This window comes from Scyliorhinus torazame, chromosome 8, assembly GCF_047496885.1.
Source record: "Scyliorhinus torazame isolate Kashiwa2021f chromosome 8, sScyTor2.1, whole genome shotgun sequence".
Taxonomy (NCBI): Eukaryota; Metazoa; Chordata; class Chondrichthyes; order Carcharhiniformes; family Scyliorhinidae; genus Scyliorhinus; species Scyliorhinus torazame.
Window position 1 is genome coordinate 149,814,069 of NC_092714.1, and position 22,221 is coordinate 149,836,289.

Below are 22,221 nucleotides of genomic sequence, written 5' to 3' on the forward strand. Positions count from 1 at the left end.
ATGTTTTTTAAAAATTCATTCATGGGATGTGTGCATCGCTGGCTAGGCCAGCATTTACCACCCATGCTTAATTTCTCTTGTGAAGGTGGTGGTGAGCTGCCTTCTGCTGCAGTCCATGGGGTGTAGGTACATCCTCAGTGCTATTAGGGAGATAATTCCAGGGTTTTGACCCAGCAACAGTGAAGGAACGACAATATAGTTCCAAGTCAGGATGGTGAGTGACTTGGAAGGGAACTCCCAGATGGTGATGTTCCCGTGCATTTTGCTGCCCATGTCCCTCTAGATGTCCTGTTGATTTGCTTTTCCCCCTTTATTTTTGGTGTTTTGATCCATGGATGCTTAATGAGCATATATCTTTAAGTTGAACGGGGAAATGAGAAATTCAAAAATTACAAAAGCGAACACTGCTAGCCTTCGGACAGAAGAACTGACTTTTCGGCACCAGAGAGATTGGTGAAACTCAGTTTGAATGGTTGGCTGGTGCATAGTGAATTGTCCAAAAGGCTGTATTCGGCCCGGTAACAGGCAGTGATTGGATCCTACCTTAGTGGAATGTCTTTTTCCAGAGAACCAATAAGGACAGTTGGAGTCCTGGACCCGCAGAGGAAAGAAGCTACTCTCTCGTTTTTCTCCAAAAAAGCTGTACAGCTGCTGTATTTCTGAAACGGTAGAGACCTGAATGAATCTACAGTGAAAACCATTAGACTGGGAACAGAAACTGAACTGAAAGCCTGGACTGAAGAACGGTATGCTAGAAGACCACCATCTGAAACAAAGACTCATCATTTTACTTACTTTTTACGCCCCTCTTTTCCCCCGTGTTTGTCTGCCATGTGTGCGTGTGTGTGGGGGGGGGTGAGGAATTAGATAAATTAACCAGTTATATTTGCTGCATATTCAATCATAGTTATTGTTATTAATAAAATTAATTGTTTCAATTTACAAACCTGGTGACTAGTTATTGGGCAGCTCAGGGTCAAAGACTTGTGTTTTTCGAAAAATTATTTATCAATTTCAATTGTGTTGCGAGTCTGAGTCAAGTGGGGCTGGAATTGACCGCGCACTACCCAGGGGGTCGTAACAGCAGTGGGTTTGGAAGATGCTGTCAAAGGAGCCTTTTAAGTTCCTTCCATGCGTCGTGTAGATGGTACACACGGCTGCCACTGTTCCTCGGTGGTGGAGGAAGTGACTGTTTATGGATAGGGTGCAAATCTCTGGATGGTATTGAGCTTCTTGATTGTTGTTGAAACTTCACTTATTCAGGAAAGGGGAGAGTATTCCATCTGGCATGCAATAAATAAGCTGCTCAGTTAAGTAAAATAAACTCCACAGCAATACAAATCAGCATCTCGCCTTAAATTGGGAAGAACTATCCAACTTTCCAGGAATAGTCTGAAAGGGTAGTGGGTGGCAGAAGATAAACAGGAATTGGGAGTTAATCTGTCCAGGGCTTCAATTTAAAGGAACGGACCACTTTAATCAGACCCCAAATAGCAAGATGTACTTCACATCCTTCCTGGAATAATTCTCGAGTTTCTAGCAAATAACTTGGAGGGAAACATTTGAATAATTGTCATAACCTTTTGGATAGTAATTTCATTCTGTTCGAAGTGTGACATTCCATGTCATTTTGTAAAATATTCTAATTTTTACATCAGGTGCAAGTGTTACTGGAGTCTTCCTGACTGAATCCTTCCCAGTATTAGCTTCCTTCACTGGCTTTTGCAAGTGGAACACAATCAAAGGAACCAGGGTACTGCAAATTAATTTGCCCCAGAGTTCATGCAAGCCCCCCTGCCCACTGACCCAATGCTTGACAGCATCTACATGTTTTGATTTGTTAATTGGTTGTGGGCATCACAGGTGAGGCAGCATTTGTAGCACTGATGGTGCTGTATGGTGTTCCAGGATTTTGACTGTACAACAATGAAGGATATATTTCCAATTCAGGGTGGGATGTCTTTGAAGGGAACTTGCAGGTATCTGGCACTTGCAGTGCAAATATTACAGCCTGCATGTTTCCCAGATCTTACTGTGCTTCTTTGCATTAACCAAACAAACTAAATGAACAAACAGTGGGATAAACTAATGCAGTTTCCGAAAGGGATATTGCATCAAAGTAACCGGAAACTCAAAGGAAATGTAAAATGTCAAAACAAAATGTGATGAAGTAGTCCATGAAACACCTCAGGCACAGAAGGCCTCAATGGTGTCAGCAGACACCACATGCTCCCTTTCCAGGGGCACCCGGCAGCGAGCATAGCTGCAGAAGAGAGGCAATCAGGACGGAAGACCCCTGCTTCATTTGAGGATTTACTAATGGTTCTGAGCATGACAATCATCAGTGAATATCCCTACTGTTGACCTTATGATAGAGTGAATGCAGCTGAAGAATGTCACACCTAGGACACTACCTGAAGAACTTGAACAGCAATGTCTTGGAATGAGGCGATGGTGTTCTTCCCTCCCAATTATCTGCCGATCTGTTAGTTATGACTCCAAGTCCTCAAAGAGTTTTCCCGGATTTCCACTGACTGGGGCTTGAAGCAAAGGGCAGTCACTTCTCAACTTGGAATTCACCTCTTTTGTCCATTTTTGAACCAAGGCAATAATGAAGTCTGGAGCCTAATGGTCCCAAACAGGGTTTTGGTGAGCAGGTTATTGTGAAAGAGTGCCACTTAATAATAGCACTGTCAATGAAGCCTTCCAATACTTTGTTGAGTAAAGTGATGAATGATACCAGACATCAGATTGAAGCTTGGCCTCAAAACACTTGAAGTGAGGTAGGAAGAGCCAATTTGTGACCTACATTGGGACTTCCCTTTTACACCAGTCCTGGTGGGGAAAAATATAGCATTTCAACTTTCAATATCCAAAGGACTGCGACCAGACTGCACCCAAAGAACTGAGTAGCCACACTACTAACTAGTCTTGTTATTAGCAAGGCAATTCCCTGAATGGAATAGGGGAACTGAGATAAGTTCATCTATCCAAGCAGATGGTGAAAGTCCAGCAGGTTCAACTCAGGAGGCTGGGTTCATTGTGCTGTACCTAGTCTGGGTATAGTGGTTTGATTGGTGTTAATGGAAACCCCATTCTTGCACCACGATACAACCAGCCCCTGTTCAAAAAAATTGACACCTTTCAATGCAGGAAACTTTTCACCGGTTTGGATAGGAACGTTTGTTTTCAGAATGGATTTTGATTTATTTGTCAAGCAGTATTATTAAGCGATATTAATCCCATATCATTCATATTGCACAACTTTTATCTTGCATAACTGCTTAGCAAATCCTTTGTTATGACTCAAGGACTGCAGCAGATAATTCTCCCGGCGTCTGTATCATCAGCCACTGATCCAAGTGACATTTTATACACTATCCGGTAAAATAGTGTTTCCTGGGGTTGAACAGATAACCCCTTACCTTAATTAGGTTGGGGGGGGTGGAGGGGGGTAGAAAGTGGGGGGAACAGCCCAGGTGGCTGGGATGACCTCCCACGGGGTCGATGCTTGGGCACAGACCGTCATCTTGCTGCACACCCACTTGGCCCCTGGTTCTGCAGAGTGACACCCAACAGGCCGAGGATGAGGAAATGCCAAGGAGGCGCTGCATGAGGCCTCGTGTTACAGGCACCGCCTGTCATTCGAGGACCTGCCGGACCGCGCATGCCATCGAAGACTCCGGCTGGGCAGAGACAGTGCAACATATCTGCCAGATGATGGCACACCTGGCACTGTGGGGGTATGGGGGAGGACACCCACTCCTGGTGGCCATCAAGGTGACGGTCGTCCTGAACCTTTATGCGACGGGGTCCTTCCAGGCACCGAGTGGGGGCCTCTCTGGGATCTCAAAGATCTTGGTGCGCAGGTGCATCCGCGCAGTCAGGAGGCCCGATATGCCCAGGTGGCTCAATACATCCATTTCAATGTGGACCAAGCCCACCAGGATGCCTGGGCAGCGGGGTTCGCCACCATCGATGGGATGCCCCGGGTCCAGGGGATGATCAACGGGACACGTCGCCCTTCGGGCACCTGCAGATAACCGGCCGCTATACACAAACCAAAAGGGGTTTCACTAGATGAATGTGTAGCTGATATGTGACCATCAGCCGCGCATCATTCACCTTTGCGCCCGATACCCGGGCAGTGTGCACGACCCCTTCATCCTGGCACACTCGACGATTCCTGACATGTTTGAGATGCCCCCCACAAGCTGGGGGGTTGGCTCTTGAGCAACAGGGGCTCTCCACTGCGGTCATGGCTGATGACACCACTCCAAAGACCACAGACCAACGTGGAGACCTGCCACAACGAAGCCCTTACAGCAACTAGGGCTGTGATCAAGCGGTGCTTCGGCCTCCTGAAGATGCGGTTCAGGCGTCTGGACCGCTCTGGAGGGGCCCTCCAGTATGATGCTGAGCGGGTCCCCGCATTGTGGCAGCCTGCTGCGTCCTCCACAACATCGCGCAGCAGAGGGGCGATGTGCTGGAGGAGGAGGAATTGTGCTGGAGGAGGAGGAGGAGGAATTGTGCTGGAGGAGGAGGAGGAGGAGGAATGCCAGGCCTCGACCTATGAGGAGGATGCAGGGGAGGGGGAGGATAGGCAGGACATGGAGCCCAGGCAGGCACGGGAGGCCACACGTGTGCGTCAGGGCCAACACTTGCGTGACACTCTGAACGCCTCCAGGTTCACTGACCGAGGGGGGGGGGGGGGGGGGGGGCACGACACACGACTGACTCGGGGCACGGACACCACATCCTACACCCCCCCCCCCCCCCCCCCCCCCAGCGACTGCAACTCTCTCCATGATACATACCTGCCACACATCAGGGTGGGGGGGTCATTGGCGGTCTTCTGGGGCGACCGGGCCTGGATTGGCCCATTTGCTGCTCAGATATTCCAGATGGTGTGGTGCTGCCCTGTTCTGCCCGCTAGATGCGCCAGGGAGGGGTGAATAACCGGCACGGGCCCCACCACGTCCACTTCCCTCGGGGTACCTGAAGGCCCCCGTGCTACTCCATGGGACGGTGGTGTGAGCAGAACTATCCCCTGAAGCTCCCCCACCAACTAGCACTGCCAGTCCTGGAGGCCCGCTCTGGTATTGGCCAGGGTCCGCACGTTCGCAGCCATGGACACAGAGTGGACCATCTCCGTCTGCGATTGCACCACATCACGCTGTGACTGTGCCACCACCTTCTGGGTCTGTGTCACATCAGCCAGTGACTACGCCATCTCCCTCTGGGACTGGGCCATCTCCTGGTGTGTCTGCACCACGTCGTCCAGCGCCTAGGCAATGCTGACGTTCCCAGCCATGGCCTGCTGTGACTGGGCCACGCTCATAAGTGCTGCTGTGATTTCCAGGTGGCTCTGGCACATGGCTGCCTGTGAGGCGACAACCCTGTCCTGGGCCTCAGCCAGCGCCTGCACAGAATACCCCAAGGCCTTGGACATGCTGATTCATAACCAAAATCGCCATCCCCAATGCCTCCATCGCGGACGCCACCTGTGCTGTGTTGGCCCCTCCTGCTCCTGCGCACAGTTGGCCTCCTCCAACTGCACCTGCAGGTACTGGATGCTCACCGACAACCCTTCATGCAGTCCCTAGCTCTGCGACTTCATCTCTACCTAGATGGGACTGTCTGATCCAGAAGCCCGAGACTCTTCTGGATGGCAGCGAGTTCCTGGGGTCAGACTGCCCTCCAACCATCCATCCCCTCTGCTGTTCCTACCTCCACCTGCTGTACCGGAGCAGCTGTGCGGTGCACACCAGTGAGTGTGCCAGGAGCCTCTTTACTAACATGCCCAACAGTGGTAAGTGGCTCTGGGGTGGTGGAGGGTGTTGGAGATAGCTGTGACGGAAAATCACTGTCGTCCTCCGACCCGAGCTCCAGGGTGTCCTGCGTCTCGGGTTGACTGCTGGTGGCCGAGCTGCTCTCAGCGTCACTGCTCGGCTCATGTGCGGGGCTCTGCCTGTGGCTGGGGGCGGGGGACACCAGATGGACCTATCCCATCTCCAGCAGGTCCTGCAAGACTCAAGACGAGGAGAATGGTTAGACCGCGGGCCGGGTGGGGGCTAGTGGTATGGGGGTGGTATGTGGTATAGGGTGAGCGTGGTGTGATGGTGAGAGTGGTGTAGGGTCAGTGTGGTGTGAGGAGGAGGGGGGGGGGGGGGGGGGGGGGGGAGAAAGTGGTGTGAGGGGGGGGGGGGGAAAGAAGAGTTGGCACCCGTATTACGGGGAACCGCAACTCAGCCGGGTCTCACTTGCTTGCCCGCAGCTGAGCTTCATCTCCGACCTCCCTTGCCTCCAGGCCACCAACCATGTCCAGGGCCCTCTGCTCTGCCACGGTGAGGGGCCGCTGGTCCCGCCGTCTCCCTCCTGTCTTCTCCCACTCCCGGTGGATGTGCGGGCCTTCTCCTGGGTGGGAGGGGGGGGAGAAACACATCAATCGATTGTGTTAGACAGTCAGATGCAAACAGCCCAGGAATGGGTAGGTGATGGCCAAGGCAGCCGGTATGGGTGCCGGCATGTGGGGGAGGGTGGGGGTTTCCTCCTTTTCCCCCCCACCCCCCTCCCCTTTTGCAGGTGTATGTGAGGGGTTGGTGCCAGGGGCTACTCTCCCTGAGACGGTCATGCAGTTTCTTCTGGCACTACTGGCCGGTCTGGATAGTGTTGCCCGCGGCCTCTGCCACCTGCACCCAGGCACGACGAACGGCAGCGGCTGGCAGCCTCCTTCCTGGACCAGGGTCATCCGCCTCTCCTCCATCACGTCCAAAAGGGTCTCCACCTTGGTGTCTGGGAACCTCGGGGCTGCTCTCCTCTCTGCCATCTTGTTCGCTGGGATGTGTGTGTGTGGGGGAGAATTGTTTATATGCGGCTGCAGATTGTCAATTGGTCAGGTGTCAATTGTGAAACCTGTGAATCCAGCACCGTTTCTCATTGGAATCGATTGTGTTCCACATGGCACCGGTGCTCGCCCCTTAACAGTAGCGGAATCGGTCCAGGTGCGGCGGCAGTTTTTCTGTCATGAAAATCCTCGAATTCTGCGTTGGTCTCAGAAATGGAGAATCCCGCCTTTAGTTTTCAACATTGGAAGAATAAACAATATCTGACTGTACCAATTTGGGTGATGAGGCATGTTACAAATGTACAGCAGAACTTTTTATTATAGAATTTTTACATTTGCTCTGATATTTAAAGCAGTAACACTGACCTTACCCAGTGTTGAGGTTTTGCTTCACCGAGTAAGCTTCTAGCTCTATGCCGATGGTCAAAGAGCTGGAGCTGAAATGTATCAAGGAATCCCAACAGTACAGCAAGAGGCCATTCGGTCTCAGAGTCCGCACTGGCCCTCTGAATTCTACCTAGACCCCCCCCACACCTTATCCCCGTAATCCCACCTAACCTTTTGGACACTTAAGGGGCTATGTAGCATGTCCGTTCCACCTAACCTGCACATCTTTTCCTGGAGACTGGAGCTGTGCAGCAACCATCTGAGGCAGTTTGTAAACCATCCTCGACTGAGAAACTCTGATGTGGAGATGCTGGCGTTGGACTGGGGTGAGCACAGTAAGAAGTCTTACAACACCAGGTTAAAGTCCAACAGGTTTGTTTCGATGTCACTAGCTTTCGGAGCGCTGCTCCTTCCTCAGGTGAATCACCTGGGGAAGGAGCAGCGCTCCGAAAGCTAGTGACATCGAAACAAACCTGTTGGACTTTAACCTGGTGTTGTAAGACTTCTTACTGTGAGAAACTCTGCCATGCATAGCACTGCGAATGAGCAGCACCACCACCTCAGAAATAACCAAATTAGACAGAGATTTGATGTTAAACGTGGTGCCACGTGATTATATCCATGTGGCCACAAAATTATATACCTTTCAAAGGAAAATTTACAATTCCCAGTAGCCAGTACTTGAATGTTAATGTGAAGTCGCTGCTTGACGTAAATCTAGGTAGAATCAGATTGCATTTTATTTGTTTTGAACATTTCAGGCTTTGACTATTATAGCTTTAATTCCCCTCAGTAGTTCCTTTATTACATGTTTCTATAAGTTCCAGGATAGCTTCCTTTTCTGCTGACTCCAGGAGCTTATTAATCAGTCCATCCAGCTGTTTCCCACCGCACAGAAGCTCCTAGAATAGAACAGAAGTGTAAGCCAAAGGACAAGATATGGGCTGCTTGAAAACAAGTGGCCAATTTAACTAACAAAAAATTGGGCCGGTAATCCAATGTGCTAAAATGTTTTTTTTTTTTATCATATCGGTATAAAGGCTTGTAGATCTCCATCAAAATTGCAGTTCCCCGTCAAGTAACTGCAGGCAATAGCACTCTTTTCTAAAGCTTGTAACTTCACTGAATCCTGGAATCCTGACAGTGCAGAAGAAACCATTCAGCCCTTCATGTTTGCAACAGCTCTCCGAATGAGCATTTCACCGAGTGCCATTATCCCACCTTCTCCCTGTAAACCTGCAGATTGTTTTTTATCATCATCTAGTTCCCCCTTGAATACCGCACTTGAACCTGTCTCCATCGCACACTCAAGCAGAGCTTAACCACTCACTGCGGGGATAAATGTTTTCATAGACATCATAGAAACCCTACAGTGCAGGAGGAGGCCATTTGGCCCATCGAGTCTGCACTGACCCTCCAAAAGAGCACCCCACCCAGGCCCACTTCCCCCGCCCTATCCCTGTAACCCTGGACAATAAGGGGCAATTTAGCATGGCCAATCCACCTACCCTGCACACCTTTGGACACTATGGAGCAATTTAGCATGGCCAATCCACCTAACCTGCACATCTTTGGACTATGGGAGGAAACCGGAGTACCCGGAAAAACTCCACACAGAAACATAAAAATGTGAAAACTCCACACAGTCACCCGAGGTCAGAGTCGAACCCGGGTCTCCCGCTGAGGCAGCAGTGCTAACCGCTCTGCCAACGTACCACACTGTCGTCTTTACTTTTGCCAATTACTTTAAATCTGTATCCTCTCGTTCTCAATCCTTTCACACATTTCTCCCTATCGACTCTGTCCAGCCCGCTCATTATTTTGAACACCTCTATCAACTCACCTCTCAACCTTCTTTTCTCCAAGGAAAGAATCCTAACTTTTCCAATTTATCTTCATAACCAATGTTCCTCATTTTGAACCCATCCATTCTGAGAGATTTATTCCCCAATTATAAATAAACCTTGATGATAGATCCCTCACCTTAATATCCCTCAGAATGTAGTTAATCCGGTGATCTGTAACTCTGTCCTGGGTAAAGTTATAGGTACGAATTCTCTCAGATTGTGCTCTTGTCCCAACCTAGTGGAAACAAATCTTTCAAGTGAATCCCCTACTATAATTCAAAGCTGTACATCGTTTAATAAAAGCTATTGTTCTGAACTTGAAAATTAATCAAGTGGAGCGTTAAAACACCCAAGTAAAAAGTGTGAGGATTATCCATTCACCCGTTATATGAACATATATATTCCAATGTGATAGCTTTACAATTCTTTATGGGGTGTGTGGAGTGGGATGGTGAAGTTTCACCAGATCTTTATAGACCATGTAGTTCAGCAATCTGCAGAATACACACACATGCGGAGCTGTGAGGGAATAACTGACCGTGGGTCTGCTTTGAGATATTTCAAAACCATCAATACAACAAATCACAGCACAGCCAATGATCAAAGAGCCCAAACATTCCATAGAATCCCTACAGTGCAGGAGGAGGCCTTCGAGTATGCACCGACTCTCGGACGTGCTGTTACCGTAGGGCTATAGACCAAGAGGTGGAAGGTGGAATTATACAGAATAGTTCTTTCTTTAAACATAAGAACTAGGAGAAGCAGACAATTTAGCCTCTCGAGCCTGCTCCACTGTTCAATACGATCATGGCCTCAACTCCATCGTCCCATTACTAATTAAAAATCTGTCTAACTCCTCCTTAAATTGACTCACAGCCAGGGCAATACAGTGGCCCAGTGGTTAGCACTGCTGCCTCATGGTGCCAAGGACCCGGGTTCGGACCCTGCCCCGGGTCACTGTCCATGTGGAGTTTGCACATTCTCCCCGTGTGTGCGTGGGTTTCGCCCCCACAACCTAAGGATATGCAGGTTAGGTGGAGTGGCCACGCTAAATTGCCCCTTAATTGCAAATAATGAATTGGGTACTCTAAATTTATTTTTTTTAAAGAAAGAGAAAATTAACTCAATGCCCCAGCATCCACCGCACTCTGGGATAGCAAATTCCACAGATTCACGACCCTTTGAGAGAAGTAGCTTTTCCTCATCTCTGTTTTACATTTGCCACCTCTTATTCTGAGATCATGACCTCTCAATCTAGAATGCCCCACACGAGGAAGCATGAGCTCCACGTCTACTTTATCCATACCTTTTATCATCTTATATGCCTCAATTTGATCTCCCGTTATTCTTCTAAACTCGAGACAGTATAGGCCTAAACTGGTCCATCTCTCTTTATGAGACAAACCCCATCTCTCGGGAATAAATTTAATGAACCTCCTATGAACTGCCTCCAATGCCACTACATCTTTCCTCATATAAAGGGACCAAAATTGTGCACAATACTCCCGGTATGGCCTTACCAAGTGCCTTGTACAGTTGCCACAACACTTCCTTACTTTACACTCTATTCCTTTAGCTATAAATGCCACATTCCATTCGCTTTCTTTATGCTGTACCTGCATGCTAGTTTTCTGCGACTCATGCACAAGGACACCAAGATCCCTCTGCACCGGAGCACCCAGAAGTCTCTCCCTATTTAGATAATAAGTTGCCTTTCCATTTTTCTGACCAAAATGGATGACGTCACATTTAGAATCTCACCTCATAGAATCCCTACAGTGCAGAAGGAGGCCATTCTGCCCATCCAGTCCACACCGACCCTCTGAAAGAGCACACCACCCAGGCCCACTCCTGTGCCTCATCCCCATAACCCAACCCAACCTGCACATCCCTGGACACCAAAGGGCAATTTAGCATGGCCAATCCACCTAATGTGCACACCTCTGGACTGTGGGAGGAAAACGGAGCACACGGAGGAAATCCACACAGACACGAGGAGAATGTACAAACTCCACAGTCACCCAAGGCCAGAATCGAACCCGGGTCCCTAAACTCCACCGGCCACATTTTGGTCCACTCATCTAATCTATCTATATCCATTTCTAAGGTTCTTATTTCCTCGTAGCAACTTACTGTCCCACCTATTTTTGTGTCATCTGCAAATTTGGCAATAAAACCTTCTATCCCTGTATCCAAGTCGTTAATGTAGACTGTCAATAGTTTGGGCCCAAGGACCGAACCCTGTGCACACCACTAGTTACATCTTGCCATCCAGAAAAAGACCCATTAATCCTGACTCTCTGTCTTCTGTCTGTCAGACAGTCTTCCATCCAAGCTAATAAATTATCCCTAATCCCATGTGATCTAATCTTGTGTATTCCACTGACTCCAAAGTGCCAGATTTCAGGAAAGGATGAACTCTGGTCAAACCTGTAACCTACCCTCCGCTAATGAGTTGGTCGGTGAGTTCCAACATTGTTCCTTATGGATTTACCTGGAGTTTCCGGGTACTCTGCCTCTGCTCCAGATCCTTTTCTGCAGCCTGCTTGTACAGTTTTGCTTTCAATATGCGAATGGCCAGCTTTCTGTTCTCTAACTGTGAACGGTGTTGTTGGCATTCTATTGTTAAACCTAGGAAGGTTGAACTGCATTAATGACAATCTGGTTATCACCCAAAAAAAACACGTTTTTCAGGAGTCTTACAAATTTCAGATCTGCCTCAGTTACTCTTTCTCAGATTCAGTGGTATAGGTCAGTCCTGTAAGCGATCTTTGTACATGCAGCAATGTGCCTGCGCTGCCCAACATCTAATCACAGGTGTAACACCAGGATCCCTTTGCAATTGGAGCCAGCCAGCATGCCATCAGTTTGTGCCCGGCTCCAATTTGACAGGAGGCAGACTGAAACATTTTAGTGAGATGATGCCTGGTGTAAATTAAGTAAGTTTACAGTTTATCTTGGAGACATAAGGAGCAACACTGGGTAAAGGGTATAAGTAAATCTAACTTGGTGGCTAACTGACTTTCTCATCTTCTGCCCCATCAACCTGTCAATAAAGCCAAGAGCATTTTCTCCATTCAGTAAAGCAGGGAAGAGGGAGTTTTCCCAGCCTTGCTGAATGGAGAAAATGCTCTTGTCAAATGATTGTGAACCCTGCTGAATTAACAGCCTCGATATTAACCTTTCCTATCCTCACTACCTCACTACTGCGGGCAGGAGAGCTGAAACTCTGTCCACGGGGCATGTTAAATTGCCCCTTAGTGTCCAAACAAAATGTGTAGGTTAGGTTAAGGGGTTATTGGGAGAGAATGCGGGAGTGAGTTTGGATGGAGTGCTCTTTCAGAGGGTCGGTGCAGATTCAATAGGCCGAATGCCCTCCTTTTGCACTGTAAGGATTCTATGAGGGATTCTATTTTGGCCTGTGGCTGTTAGGCAGGGCATTAGAAGTAAAAATCATGATGAGGTGCTGCTGTTAAATTCAGCGGGACCTCCATGTTCCCAGTCTTCCTGTGTTCCTTGGCTGTTTCTAGTCTCATCCAACACTCTGTAAATATCATGACCAACAAGTTAACGAACTCCTGTCTGAGTTTAAATGTAGGCTATTAATATTCAACACACTGCCCAGCTTTAATGCATCTCTGCAATACCTGATCCATTAAGGTATAAACTTACATTCCTAGTGGCTCGAAGGACACTTCAACGTAAACATGCTTCTCAAATGCAACTTGTTTCCAAATTTTTGTGGGGAAATGGTCTAGGAATTCCAATAGTGGATGGTACCAGTGGCAGGAATATTGGTGCAATATGTTCCTCAGATAGGCTGCACATTATTGCATAAGAAAACCAAAGAATTTGACAGAAAAAGTGGACAGTTACTCACTCGTTGGGATATGAACAATTCTCACTGCGCTGTCTGTTGTATTTACATGTTGTCCTCCAGCTCCTTTGGCTCGAAAGGTATCAATCCTCAAATCATTGAGATCTACTTTGATATCTGTCTGAAACAAAGTGTGGGTTAAAACAGAGCATTAACTGTTTGTGTCATTGAAGTGACCCCAGCAATCCAGTTTTCCGAGAACCCACTTACTCACACCAACATGTTCTGAAGTGCCCAGTCATTTAAATGCATTGACTACATTATCAGTAACATTCTCAGTAATATGCAAGGACTTCTGCAATTGGCAGCATCTGAAACTCAAAATTGGACACAGACAAGAAAGCAAACTAAACCTCAGAGTCACTGGCAGAGTTTCTGTCACATTCTTGGCAGCCTTCTGTCTCGTAAGATGATGGTTTGCGCCAAGGTGGCCAAGTCTGTGTTAACCTGGTGTGGCTCAGGAGTCCCACTCGGACATGGTGGTCTCGGCCATATTTGCTGCAGAGGAGGATGTTGGGCTGAGAAGCTGCACAATTTGCCAGCCTCTCTCAACCCTCTGCTTGGCCAGCTGACCTTTTCATTTCTGCTCGCCTCTGCCAACATCCTCCAGACCATTAGCCTCCATAAGTCAAGGCCATCAGCAACTATCTCCCAGTTGTCAGTCTCAATGTCTGCCATCTTCATATGTCGCTTGTAACGGAGGTATGGATGCCCAGGAGGTTGTGACCCTGGCGCAGCCATATTGGCTTAGCAAGGGCATATGTGGGAGGAATTGGCATACTCCAGGACCTCTGAGTCGGTGACCATGTCCTGCCAAGAAATGCTGAGAAGACATCTGAGACGGTGAAGGTGGTTAAGTGTTCAACCTTCTGCCCAGCATCTGTTGTCCAGGTCTCTACTATAGAGGGCAGTGCTGAGGACACAGACTTGGTAGACTCTCAGTTTGGTGTTTTTAGTCAGGTTGCAGCTGTTCCGCACTCTTACTCAGCATGGACATAACAGCGGCAGCTTTTGTGATGTGTGTTGATCTTAACATCAAGAGACAGATTGTTGGTGATTGTGGAGTCTCAGTATGTGAAGCTCCCAGCAACCTCCCAGCTTCACGTTGTCAATGCCGATCGATGGCAGTATGGTAACATCCTGGACCATGACATTAGTCTTCCTGATGCTGATGGTCAAACTAAATTCTGAGTCTGTCCATTTGCTGCTGAAGGTGTTCCTCAGTATGGAGTGTTAGCGTGGCATCATCAATGTCGAGCAACTCTCTGTTGAGGACTTAGTGAACCTTTGTCTTGGATCCCAGGAAGCAAAGCTGAGCAGTTTTCTGTCAGTTCTGGTATGTTCGTCCATATCCTGTGTAGATCACTTGAACACATGTGACAGCAGCAAAGAGAAGAAAATTCCAAAGATATATGTCAGAACAAAACTCTGTTTGACCCCACTGTGGATCGAAAGGTCCCAACATTGTCCTGTCATAGCTGACCTTACCCATCATGTTGTCATGGGAAGAGGAGATCACATTGAGCAGCTTCAGTGCGGCAGCTAATTTTCTACATGCCCCTGCTGACATGGTCAAATTCCTTGGTGAGATCGACGAAGGATAATATATATATATATACACCGATCTCCTTTGCTCATGGTACTTCTCCTGTAACTGCTGGTCTGGGAAGATCATGTGGAATTCTCGATTTTCCAGTTCTGGATTCACACTGGGATTCGGGATAGATGCGTTCAGCCAGGATCTGCAGTCTGACACGGGTAACACTGGCAAATACCTTTCCCATGATGCTTAGCAAGGAGATGCCTCAATAGTTGTTTCAATTACTCTGGTCGCCCTTGTCTTACTCAGGGTCACAATGTTTGGATCACACATCGTGAGTCACTGCTCCCTCCAGCAGCTGAAGTTTGTGCAGAAGCTGTAGGGATGCACGGTTTCCTGGGACTGATGAGTTCAGGCAGTATAGCATTAGCACTTGGGAGTTTTCCCCCATGGCAAATGAGTCAATGATTTTGCTTAACTCCTCCACTGTGGGTTTGATATCCAGCTCTGCCATGACAGGCAGGCTTTCTATGGTATCTCGAGCTTTCTCGGTGGCATTGTTCTCCCCCGACCACAACTCAAGGTAGTGTTTCACCAATCTCTCCAAATGTTTATTGCAGTTGGTGATGACCTCCACTGCTTTTGGTTTCAATGGAGCTATTCTCTTTGCTGAAGGACCTGTTGCCTTTTTGATCTCTTCATATATGCCCCCAGCATCCCGTGTCGAAGGACATCTGGATATTCTGTCAAGAGTTGTAACCAGAAATCATTGATGTGCCACTTCGCAATCTGTTAGGCTTCGGTCTGAGCACTCAGAGTCTTCTCTCTTGGCTCCCTCGTGTAATTAATGAGAGTGGACCACTTGGCTTTGATGACAGGTTCTATCACAGTGATGTTAGCCTTAAATCAGTCAGCAATTTTCTGCTCTTGCTTTCCATATGTTGAGAGTGTGGTGTGGTATCATAGATGGTGTCTCGAAGCAAGTTCCAATCGCTGTTTCTTTCCATTAAATAGTATTCCTTAACATTAAGAGTTGCAACTTGGTGCAGTTTTGTTAAATACAGGTGAGGATGGGCTAACCACCCAAAGAAGCCAGAGAGGTGCCCCAGCCTTCACCTGCAAATAAGCCCATTTAAAATCACTGACTTTAAAAACTAGAATTTTTATTTTAGACTTTCGTTATTCAAAGTCCAGCATTGTTTCCCATCCCTAATTGCCCTTGGAACTGATTGGCTTGCCACACCATTTGAGAGTCAACCACGTTGCTGTGGGTCTGGAGTCACATGTTCGCCAGACCGGATAAGCATTGCAGATTTCCTACCTTAGAGAACATCAGTGAACCAGATCGGCTTTTATGACAAATAACAATTGTTTCATGAGACTCATTACCTATTACTGTAGTTACTATTACCATTACTGAGACTAGTTTTTCAATTCCCAGATTTATTAATTGAATTTTATATTCCAACTGCCGTGGTGGGATTTGGAACCTACGTTCCCAGAGCATTGGCCTGGGCTTCTGGATATTAGGTGTCCAGTGACATCATCATTATGCCACCATCTCCCCCGAACCACTTGCTACTTTCCCTCGTTTCCAATATAAAAAATATTTTGATGTGAAGACTGTATAAAGGTCCTGACGATGGCCAGAGAACATGAACACAATTTAAAGAGCCTCTGAACTAGATGTCAGCTTGGAGGCGTGGTCATCCTTGTGAGGGACGCCTAATTCAGTAAATTAAATCTTCAATCAGTATAAAAGGATTGTGGAAAGCACGACTGGGTTTTTTTTTGTGGGGGGAACCAACATTTAAAGCTCGTCAATGTTTCCTCTGCTTCGACCCATTCCATCCAGGTAGCATTGATATTACTGGCAAAACCCAATGGAAATTCTACCCAATGGTTCTCAGTTGTTTCCAGATTAAGATTACGAATGGATTTACTAATTGAAAATCAAGGTACTGATAACATTTCCAACCAGCATGAAACGGTATGATGGGATCACAGGGTCAAACAACTGGAGAAAGTTGATCAAATCCACAAAAGATGACCATGCAGACATTGGATTGGATTGGATTTGTTTATTGTCACGTGTACCGAGGTAGAGTGCAAAGTATTTTTCTGCAAGCAGCTCAACAGATCTTTAAGTACATGGAAAGAAAATAAAATAAATAGGGCAACACAGCATATACAATGTAACTACATAAGCACTGACATCGGATGAAGCATACAGGGTGTAGTGTTAATGAGGTCAGTCCATAAGAGGGTCATTTAGGAGTCTGGTGACAGTGGGGAAGAAGCTGTTTTTGAGTCCGTGCGTGTTCTCAGACTTCTGTATCTCCTGCCTGATGGAAGAAGTTGGAAGAGTGAGTAAGCCGGGTGGGAGAGATCTTTGATTATGCTGCCTGCTTTCCCCAGGCAGCGGGAGGTGTAGATGGAGTCAATGGATGGGAGGCAGGTTCGTGTGATGGACTGGGCGGTGTTCACGACTCTCTGAAGTTTCTTGCAGTCCTGGGCCGAGCAGTTGCCATACCAGGCAGTGATGCAGCCCGATAGGATGCTTTCTATGGTGCATCTGTAAAAGTTGGTACAGGTTAATGTGGACATGCTGAATTTCCTTAGTTTCCTGAGGAAGTATAGGCGCTGTTGTGCTTTCTTGGTGGTAGCGTCGACGTGGGTGGACCAGGACAGATTTTTGGAAATGTGCACCCCTAGGAATTTGAAACTGCTAACCATCTCCACCTCGGCCCCATTGATGCTGACAGGGGTGTGTACAGTACTTTGCTTCCTGAAGTCAATGACCAGCTCTTTAGTTTTACTGGCATTGAGGGAGAGATTGTTGTCGCTACACCACTCCACTAGGTTCTCTATCTCCCGCCTATATTCTGACTCGTCGTTATTCGAGATCCGGCCCACTATGGTCGTATCGCAGCAAACTTGTAGATGGAGCTGGAACCAAGTTTTGCCACGCAGTCGTGTGTGTACAGGGAGTAGAGTATCGGGCTAAGTACGCAGCCTTGCGGGACCCCGGTGTTGAGGACTATTGTGGAGAAGGTGTTGTTGTTCGTTCTTACTGATTGTGGTCTGTTGGTCAGAAAATCGAGGATCCAGTTGCAGAGTGAGGAGCCAAGTCCTAGGTTTTGGAGCTTTGATATGAGCTTGGCTGGGATTATGGTGTTGAAGGCGGAGCTGTAGTCAGTAAATAGGAGGAGTCCTTGTTTTCGAGATGCTCTAGGGATGAGTGTAGGGCCAGGGAAATGGCGGCTGATGTGGACCGGTTGCAGCGGTGTGCGAATTGCAGTGGATCAAGGCATTCTGGGAGTATGGAGGTGATGCGCTTCATGATCAACCTCTCGAAGCACTTCATTACGACTGAAGTCGGGGCCACTGGACGGTACTCATTGAGGCACGTTGCCTGGTTCTTCTTTTGTACCGGTATGATGGTGGTCTTCTTGAAGCAGGTGGGGACCTCGGAGTGGTTACTACAATCATTCATGCTTCCCCGTCAGACTATTCCTTCCAACAACCAGTGAAAATCCCCAAATTGAAGAGGATTAGGAAGCGAGGGATAGGTCGACCGACACTCAGCAAAGTGCCACCAAAATGTTGTAAAAAGCCAGGAATACAAAACAGGTGTTAAGAGCTTTTACAAGTACATTAAAAAGGAAGAGGGTAGCGAAAGTAAATATTGATCTTCCCCCTGTCCCACATTCCAGTCATGAATCGAGTGCGGGGATGTTTTCCGGTGAAAACGATTTGGGCAGCCACTGTAATCTGAGATGTGTTTAGTATTCATATCTGGAGTGAGGAGCTCAAGCAGGGAAGTGGTGGCACAGTGGTTAGCACTCCCACAGTCCACAGATGTGGAGGTTAGGTGGGGTTACGGGGATAGGATGGGGGAGTGGGCCTAGGTCGTATGCTCTTTCGGATGGTAGGTGCAGACACAATGGCCTCCTGCACTGCAGAGATTCTATGGAACAACCAGGAGACTCGAGCTGTGATTAATCGCCCCTTAGTGTCCAAAGATATGTAGGTTAGGTAGGATAGGGCAGGGGAGTGGGCCTAGGTAGGATGCCATTTCCCGAATGGCCTCCCTTCTGCACTGTAGGAATTCAATGGTCCAGCACCCCGCCATGTTGGAGCCATTTGCATTAAAAAGAGACTGTTTACTTGGCCTACACCCGTTCCCCACCACATATTCACTGTCTGTTCACTTCACGATACCTTCCGGCTTACCTCATCAATACAGGGCAAAACATGGTGTCAAGGATGGACAGTGCCAAGGTGAACAAGGCTGGGGTGGTGCCAGAGTGTGGTGGGATGGTGGCAAGGAGGGCAGTGCCAGCATGCATGTGTTGACTATCTCACCTCATCAATTTGGGGTAGGACGATGACTGTCATGGTGCCAGTATGGATGCGCTGCATTCGCGATGACAGGCCCACTGCAGGAATCCTCTGAACTCTGTGGGTTCCACCTTCATACTTTAAAAAGCGATAAACACAATCCCCTGAAATACACGCCGATGCATGATGTAATCCTCCTTAACAGGGGAGAACATAAATTAAAACAGCTCAGTAAAAGGAATCCACCAACAGTCCATGATGTGGAGCAACAAAACATCCCCGCACTCGATTCATGACTGGAATGTGGGACAGGGGGAAGATCAACATTTACTTTCGCTACCCTCTTCCTTTTTAATGTACTTGTAAAAGCTCTTAACACCTGTTTTGTATTCCTGGCTTTTTACAACATTTTGGTGGCACTTTGCTGAGTGTCGGTCGACCTATCCCTCGCTTCCTAATCCTCTTCAATTTGGGGATTTTTGGTTTGGTTTTTCTAACTGATTGGATGATTCCTTTCGACCCCATTTTCCCTTTCATTATGACTCCCACTCCCCCTCATGCCCTATTGTGTTAACAATAATTATTCAGCAGTCACCTAGGGGGACATCAGGTTACAGGAAGTACATTCAAAATGCCACTGACTCATAAAATAGCCACAGCACTGAAGGAGGTCATTTGGCCCACCGCGTCCCTGCTGTCTCTCTGCGAGAGATATTTAGTTAGTCCTACTCCCCAGGCCCATTCCACGTAGCCCTGTGATCTTTTTTTCTCTTCAGATAATGATCCAATTCCCATTTGAAAGCCACAGTTGAATCTGTCTCAACCACATTCTCATGCAACACATTCTAGATCCTACCAACTCATGTTGTTTCTGGTTCTGTTGCCAATCACCTTAAATCTGTTTCCTCAGGTTCTCGTCCCTTCCACCAATGGGAACAGTTTCTCATTATCTATTCTGTCCAGACTCATGATTTTGAACACCTCTGTCAAATCTCCTCTCCACCTTCTCTTCTCCAAGGATGGCCCCAACTTTTCATGAATCTTTTCTGCACCCTCTCTGATGCCTTCACATTCTTCCTAAAATGTGATGCCCAGAATTGGACACACAACTCCAGTTGAGACTGAACTAGTATTTTATAAAAGTTCATTAATTTCTTGCTTCTGTACTCTGTGCCTTTATTTATAAAGCCCATGATTGTGTGTGCCTTTTTAACCAGTTTCGCCACCTACTCTGCCATCTCCAACAACTTGGGTACATATATTCCCAGGTCTTCTGCTCCAATGCCGCCTTTAGAATTGCACCCTTTTGTTTTTAGTGCCTCTCCTTGATTTCCCTACCAATATGTATCGCATCACACTTCTCTGCACTGAATTCCATCTGGCATGTACCAATCATTCCACCGAGTCTCTCCATCCTCTTGAAGTCTATCACTCTCCTCCTCACAGTTTTTTAAATTTTATTTAGTGTACCCAATTCATTTTTTCCAATTAAGGGGCAATTTTAGCATGGCCAATCCACCTACCCTGCACATCTTTGGGTTGTGGGGGCGAAACCCACGCAAACGCGGGAGAATGTGCAAACTCCATACGGACAGTGACCCAGAGCTGGGATCGAACCTGGGACCTCGGCGCCGTGAGGCTGCAGGGCTAACCCACTGCGCCACCGTGCTGCCCTATCCTCCTCACAGTTGACCATACTTCCAAGTCTTGTGTCACCTGCATGTTTTGAAATTGTGCCCCGTACACACACATCTAAGTCATTGATGTAATATTCTAAAATTAACCTCTGGGGAAACTCCACTGTACATCTTCTATAAACAGAAAAACAACCGTTCACACCACTACTCTGTTTTCTGTCATTTAGCCAATTCTGTATTCATGCTGCCTCTGTCCCTTTTATTCTATGAACTTCGAGTCCAGTATTCCAGGACATTCTCTTTCTCCATCAGTTATATTCTACTTAAATCATACTGTCACCTCTCTTCCTTTCATTCCTTCTCTATTTTTCCTGCACACCTTGTAGTCAGGAATATCTTGCACCCTTTTTTGAGGTAGGACCTCGTTATTGCTACAAATGAAATTTCCATGAGGCTATTGAAGCCTGCAGCTCACCAATCTCATTTGCCACACTTCTTGCATTTACATCAAGCAAATTTAGATCTTAATTTGACCCCAACTAATACCTTACTGTTTTTCTGACGCTAGTGCGATCTCCCAATCTTTTTTGAACCTTATCTCTTCTTATTGATGCCATTCATTTAGATGGTCTTTCTGGAATATTGGAGAATACAGATTATTCTCCCTTTGCACAGCTTTCTGGGTGTGCTGGCTCTGATTCAGGAACGGTGTTAACAGGCTGTGTTTACACGCTGTAGGCCCGCAACGTTTGGGAGCTTTGTCTCCACGCTGGAATGAAAACCAATTACCATAGTCAGCAGGTGTATAGTTCAGTATTTCAAAGTTCCAGTCTTTGAAGTGTGCGTATCGCTCGTACATGTCAAAAACCTCCCTTGTAAACTGCTGGCAAATGTCACCTGCAGAACAATTAAACCAGGAGTCAACACAGGTTGGTTGAGAGAAGCACTCAAAGTCTTTCTAATTTCCTTCCCCTTCTGATGGCCCGAAAACAGCAGAACCCCTCAAGCATTTCACCCAACAGCAGCCTTGACAAGGAACAGGTGGTTTACTATTGAGCTGGAGGTCGTCCGAATCGAGCCTACTCCACTCTCATCAGAAATCTATAGCCACACTTTCCAGCAGAGCTCAATGAACAGAAAGCAGACCTGGCAACCCAGGGCTTGTGAGGGTAACTGGCACTGCAGCTGCTGCCATCAGTGAAGCACAAGGCAGAAATCAAATCCAAGACCTTTTATTCTGTAGCATCTAGCGTTAGTCCAGCAGTGGTGACTACATGCACTGCCATGGAGAGAGCGCTCGGCATTTGCTTTTCAATGCTTACCTGGCTGGTACCGGAGGAAGGACTATCTAGCTCCAGAGAAAATTAAACATGTAATGAAAATTGAAAGGGTTGATAGTCATACAAGCTGAAAAGTCACACAAGCTGCTAGCTGATAAATTCTCAAAGACAGAGAATCGCTAATGAGAAACCAGGTGCTTTAGCCCAGACTGTCTACAGGAAACAGTCAATGACGAAGATTTGAAAAATGCTTTATTTACACAATTTGCACACAAGGATTCAATTGAACACTGTGCAGATGCAGCTCGAGTGTATCCACTAAAAGAAGGGACAATGGGCAAGACAGTTGATACACCACCGGTCAAACATATTCCTATCGTATCTATGTCTGGAAGCTCAAAAAACAATATAGCACAGGACCAGTCCCTTTAGCCCTCCAAGCCTGTACCAGTCATGATACCA

The 22,221-nt window shown here is 47.3% G+C and overlaps 1 protein-coding gene across 4 annotated transcripts in view; it reads right to left on the minus strand.

The window, feature by feature from the left end:
• Positions 1-7,956: 7,956 nt before the first annotated feature.
• mtrf1 (mitochondrial translational release factor 1) overlaps positions 7,957-22,221 on the minus strand; it is a 42,556-nt gene continuing 28,291 nt past the window's right edge. For 2 of the 4 annotated variants that reach the window (XM_072514352.1, XM_072514351.1), the window contains 6 exons: positions 21,269-21,376; positions 18,867-19,039; positions 12,962-13,079; positions 11,576-11,712; positions 9,218-9,316; positions 7,957-8,136 (listed from right to left, as the gene is read on the minus strand). In XM_072514352.1, the coding sequence (XP_072370453.1) occupies positions 8,014-8,136; positions 9,218-9,316; positions 11,576-11,712; positions 12,962-13,079; positions 18,867-19,039; positions 21,269-21,376 (758 nt within the window). In that variant the 3' untranslated portion in view covers positions 7,957-8,013. The remainder of the gene's footprint in view (positions 8,137-9,217; positions 9,317-11,575; positions 11,713-12,961; positions 13,080-18,866; positions 19,040-21,268; positions 21,377-22,221) is intronic. The other 2 variants (XM_072514355.1, XM_072514354.1) reach the window with 2 other exon arrangements.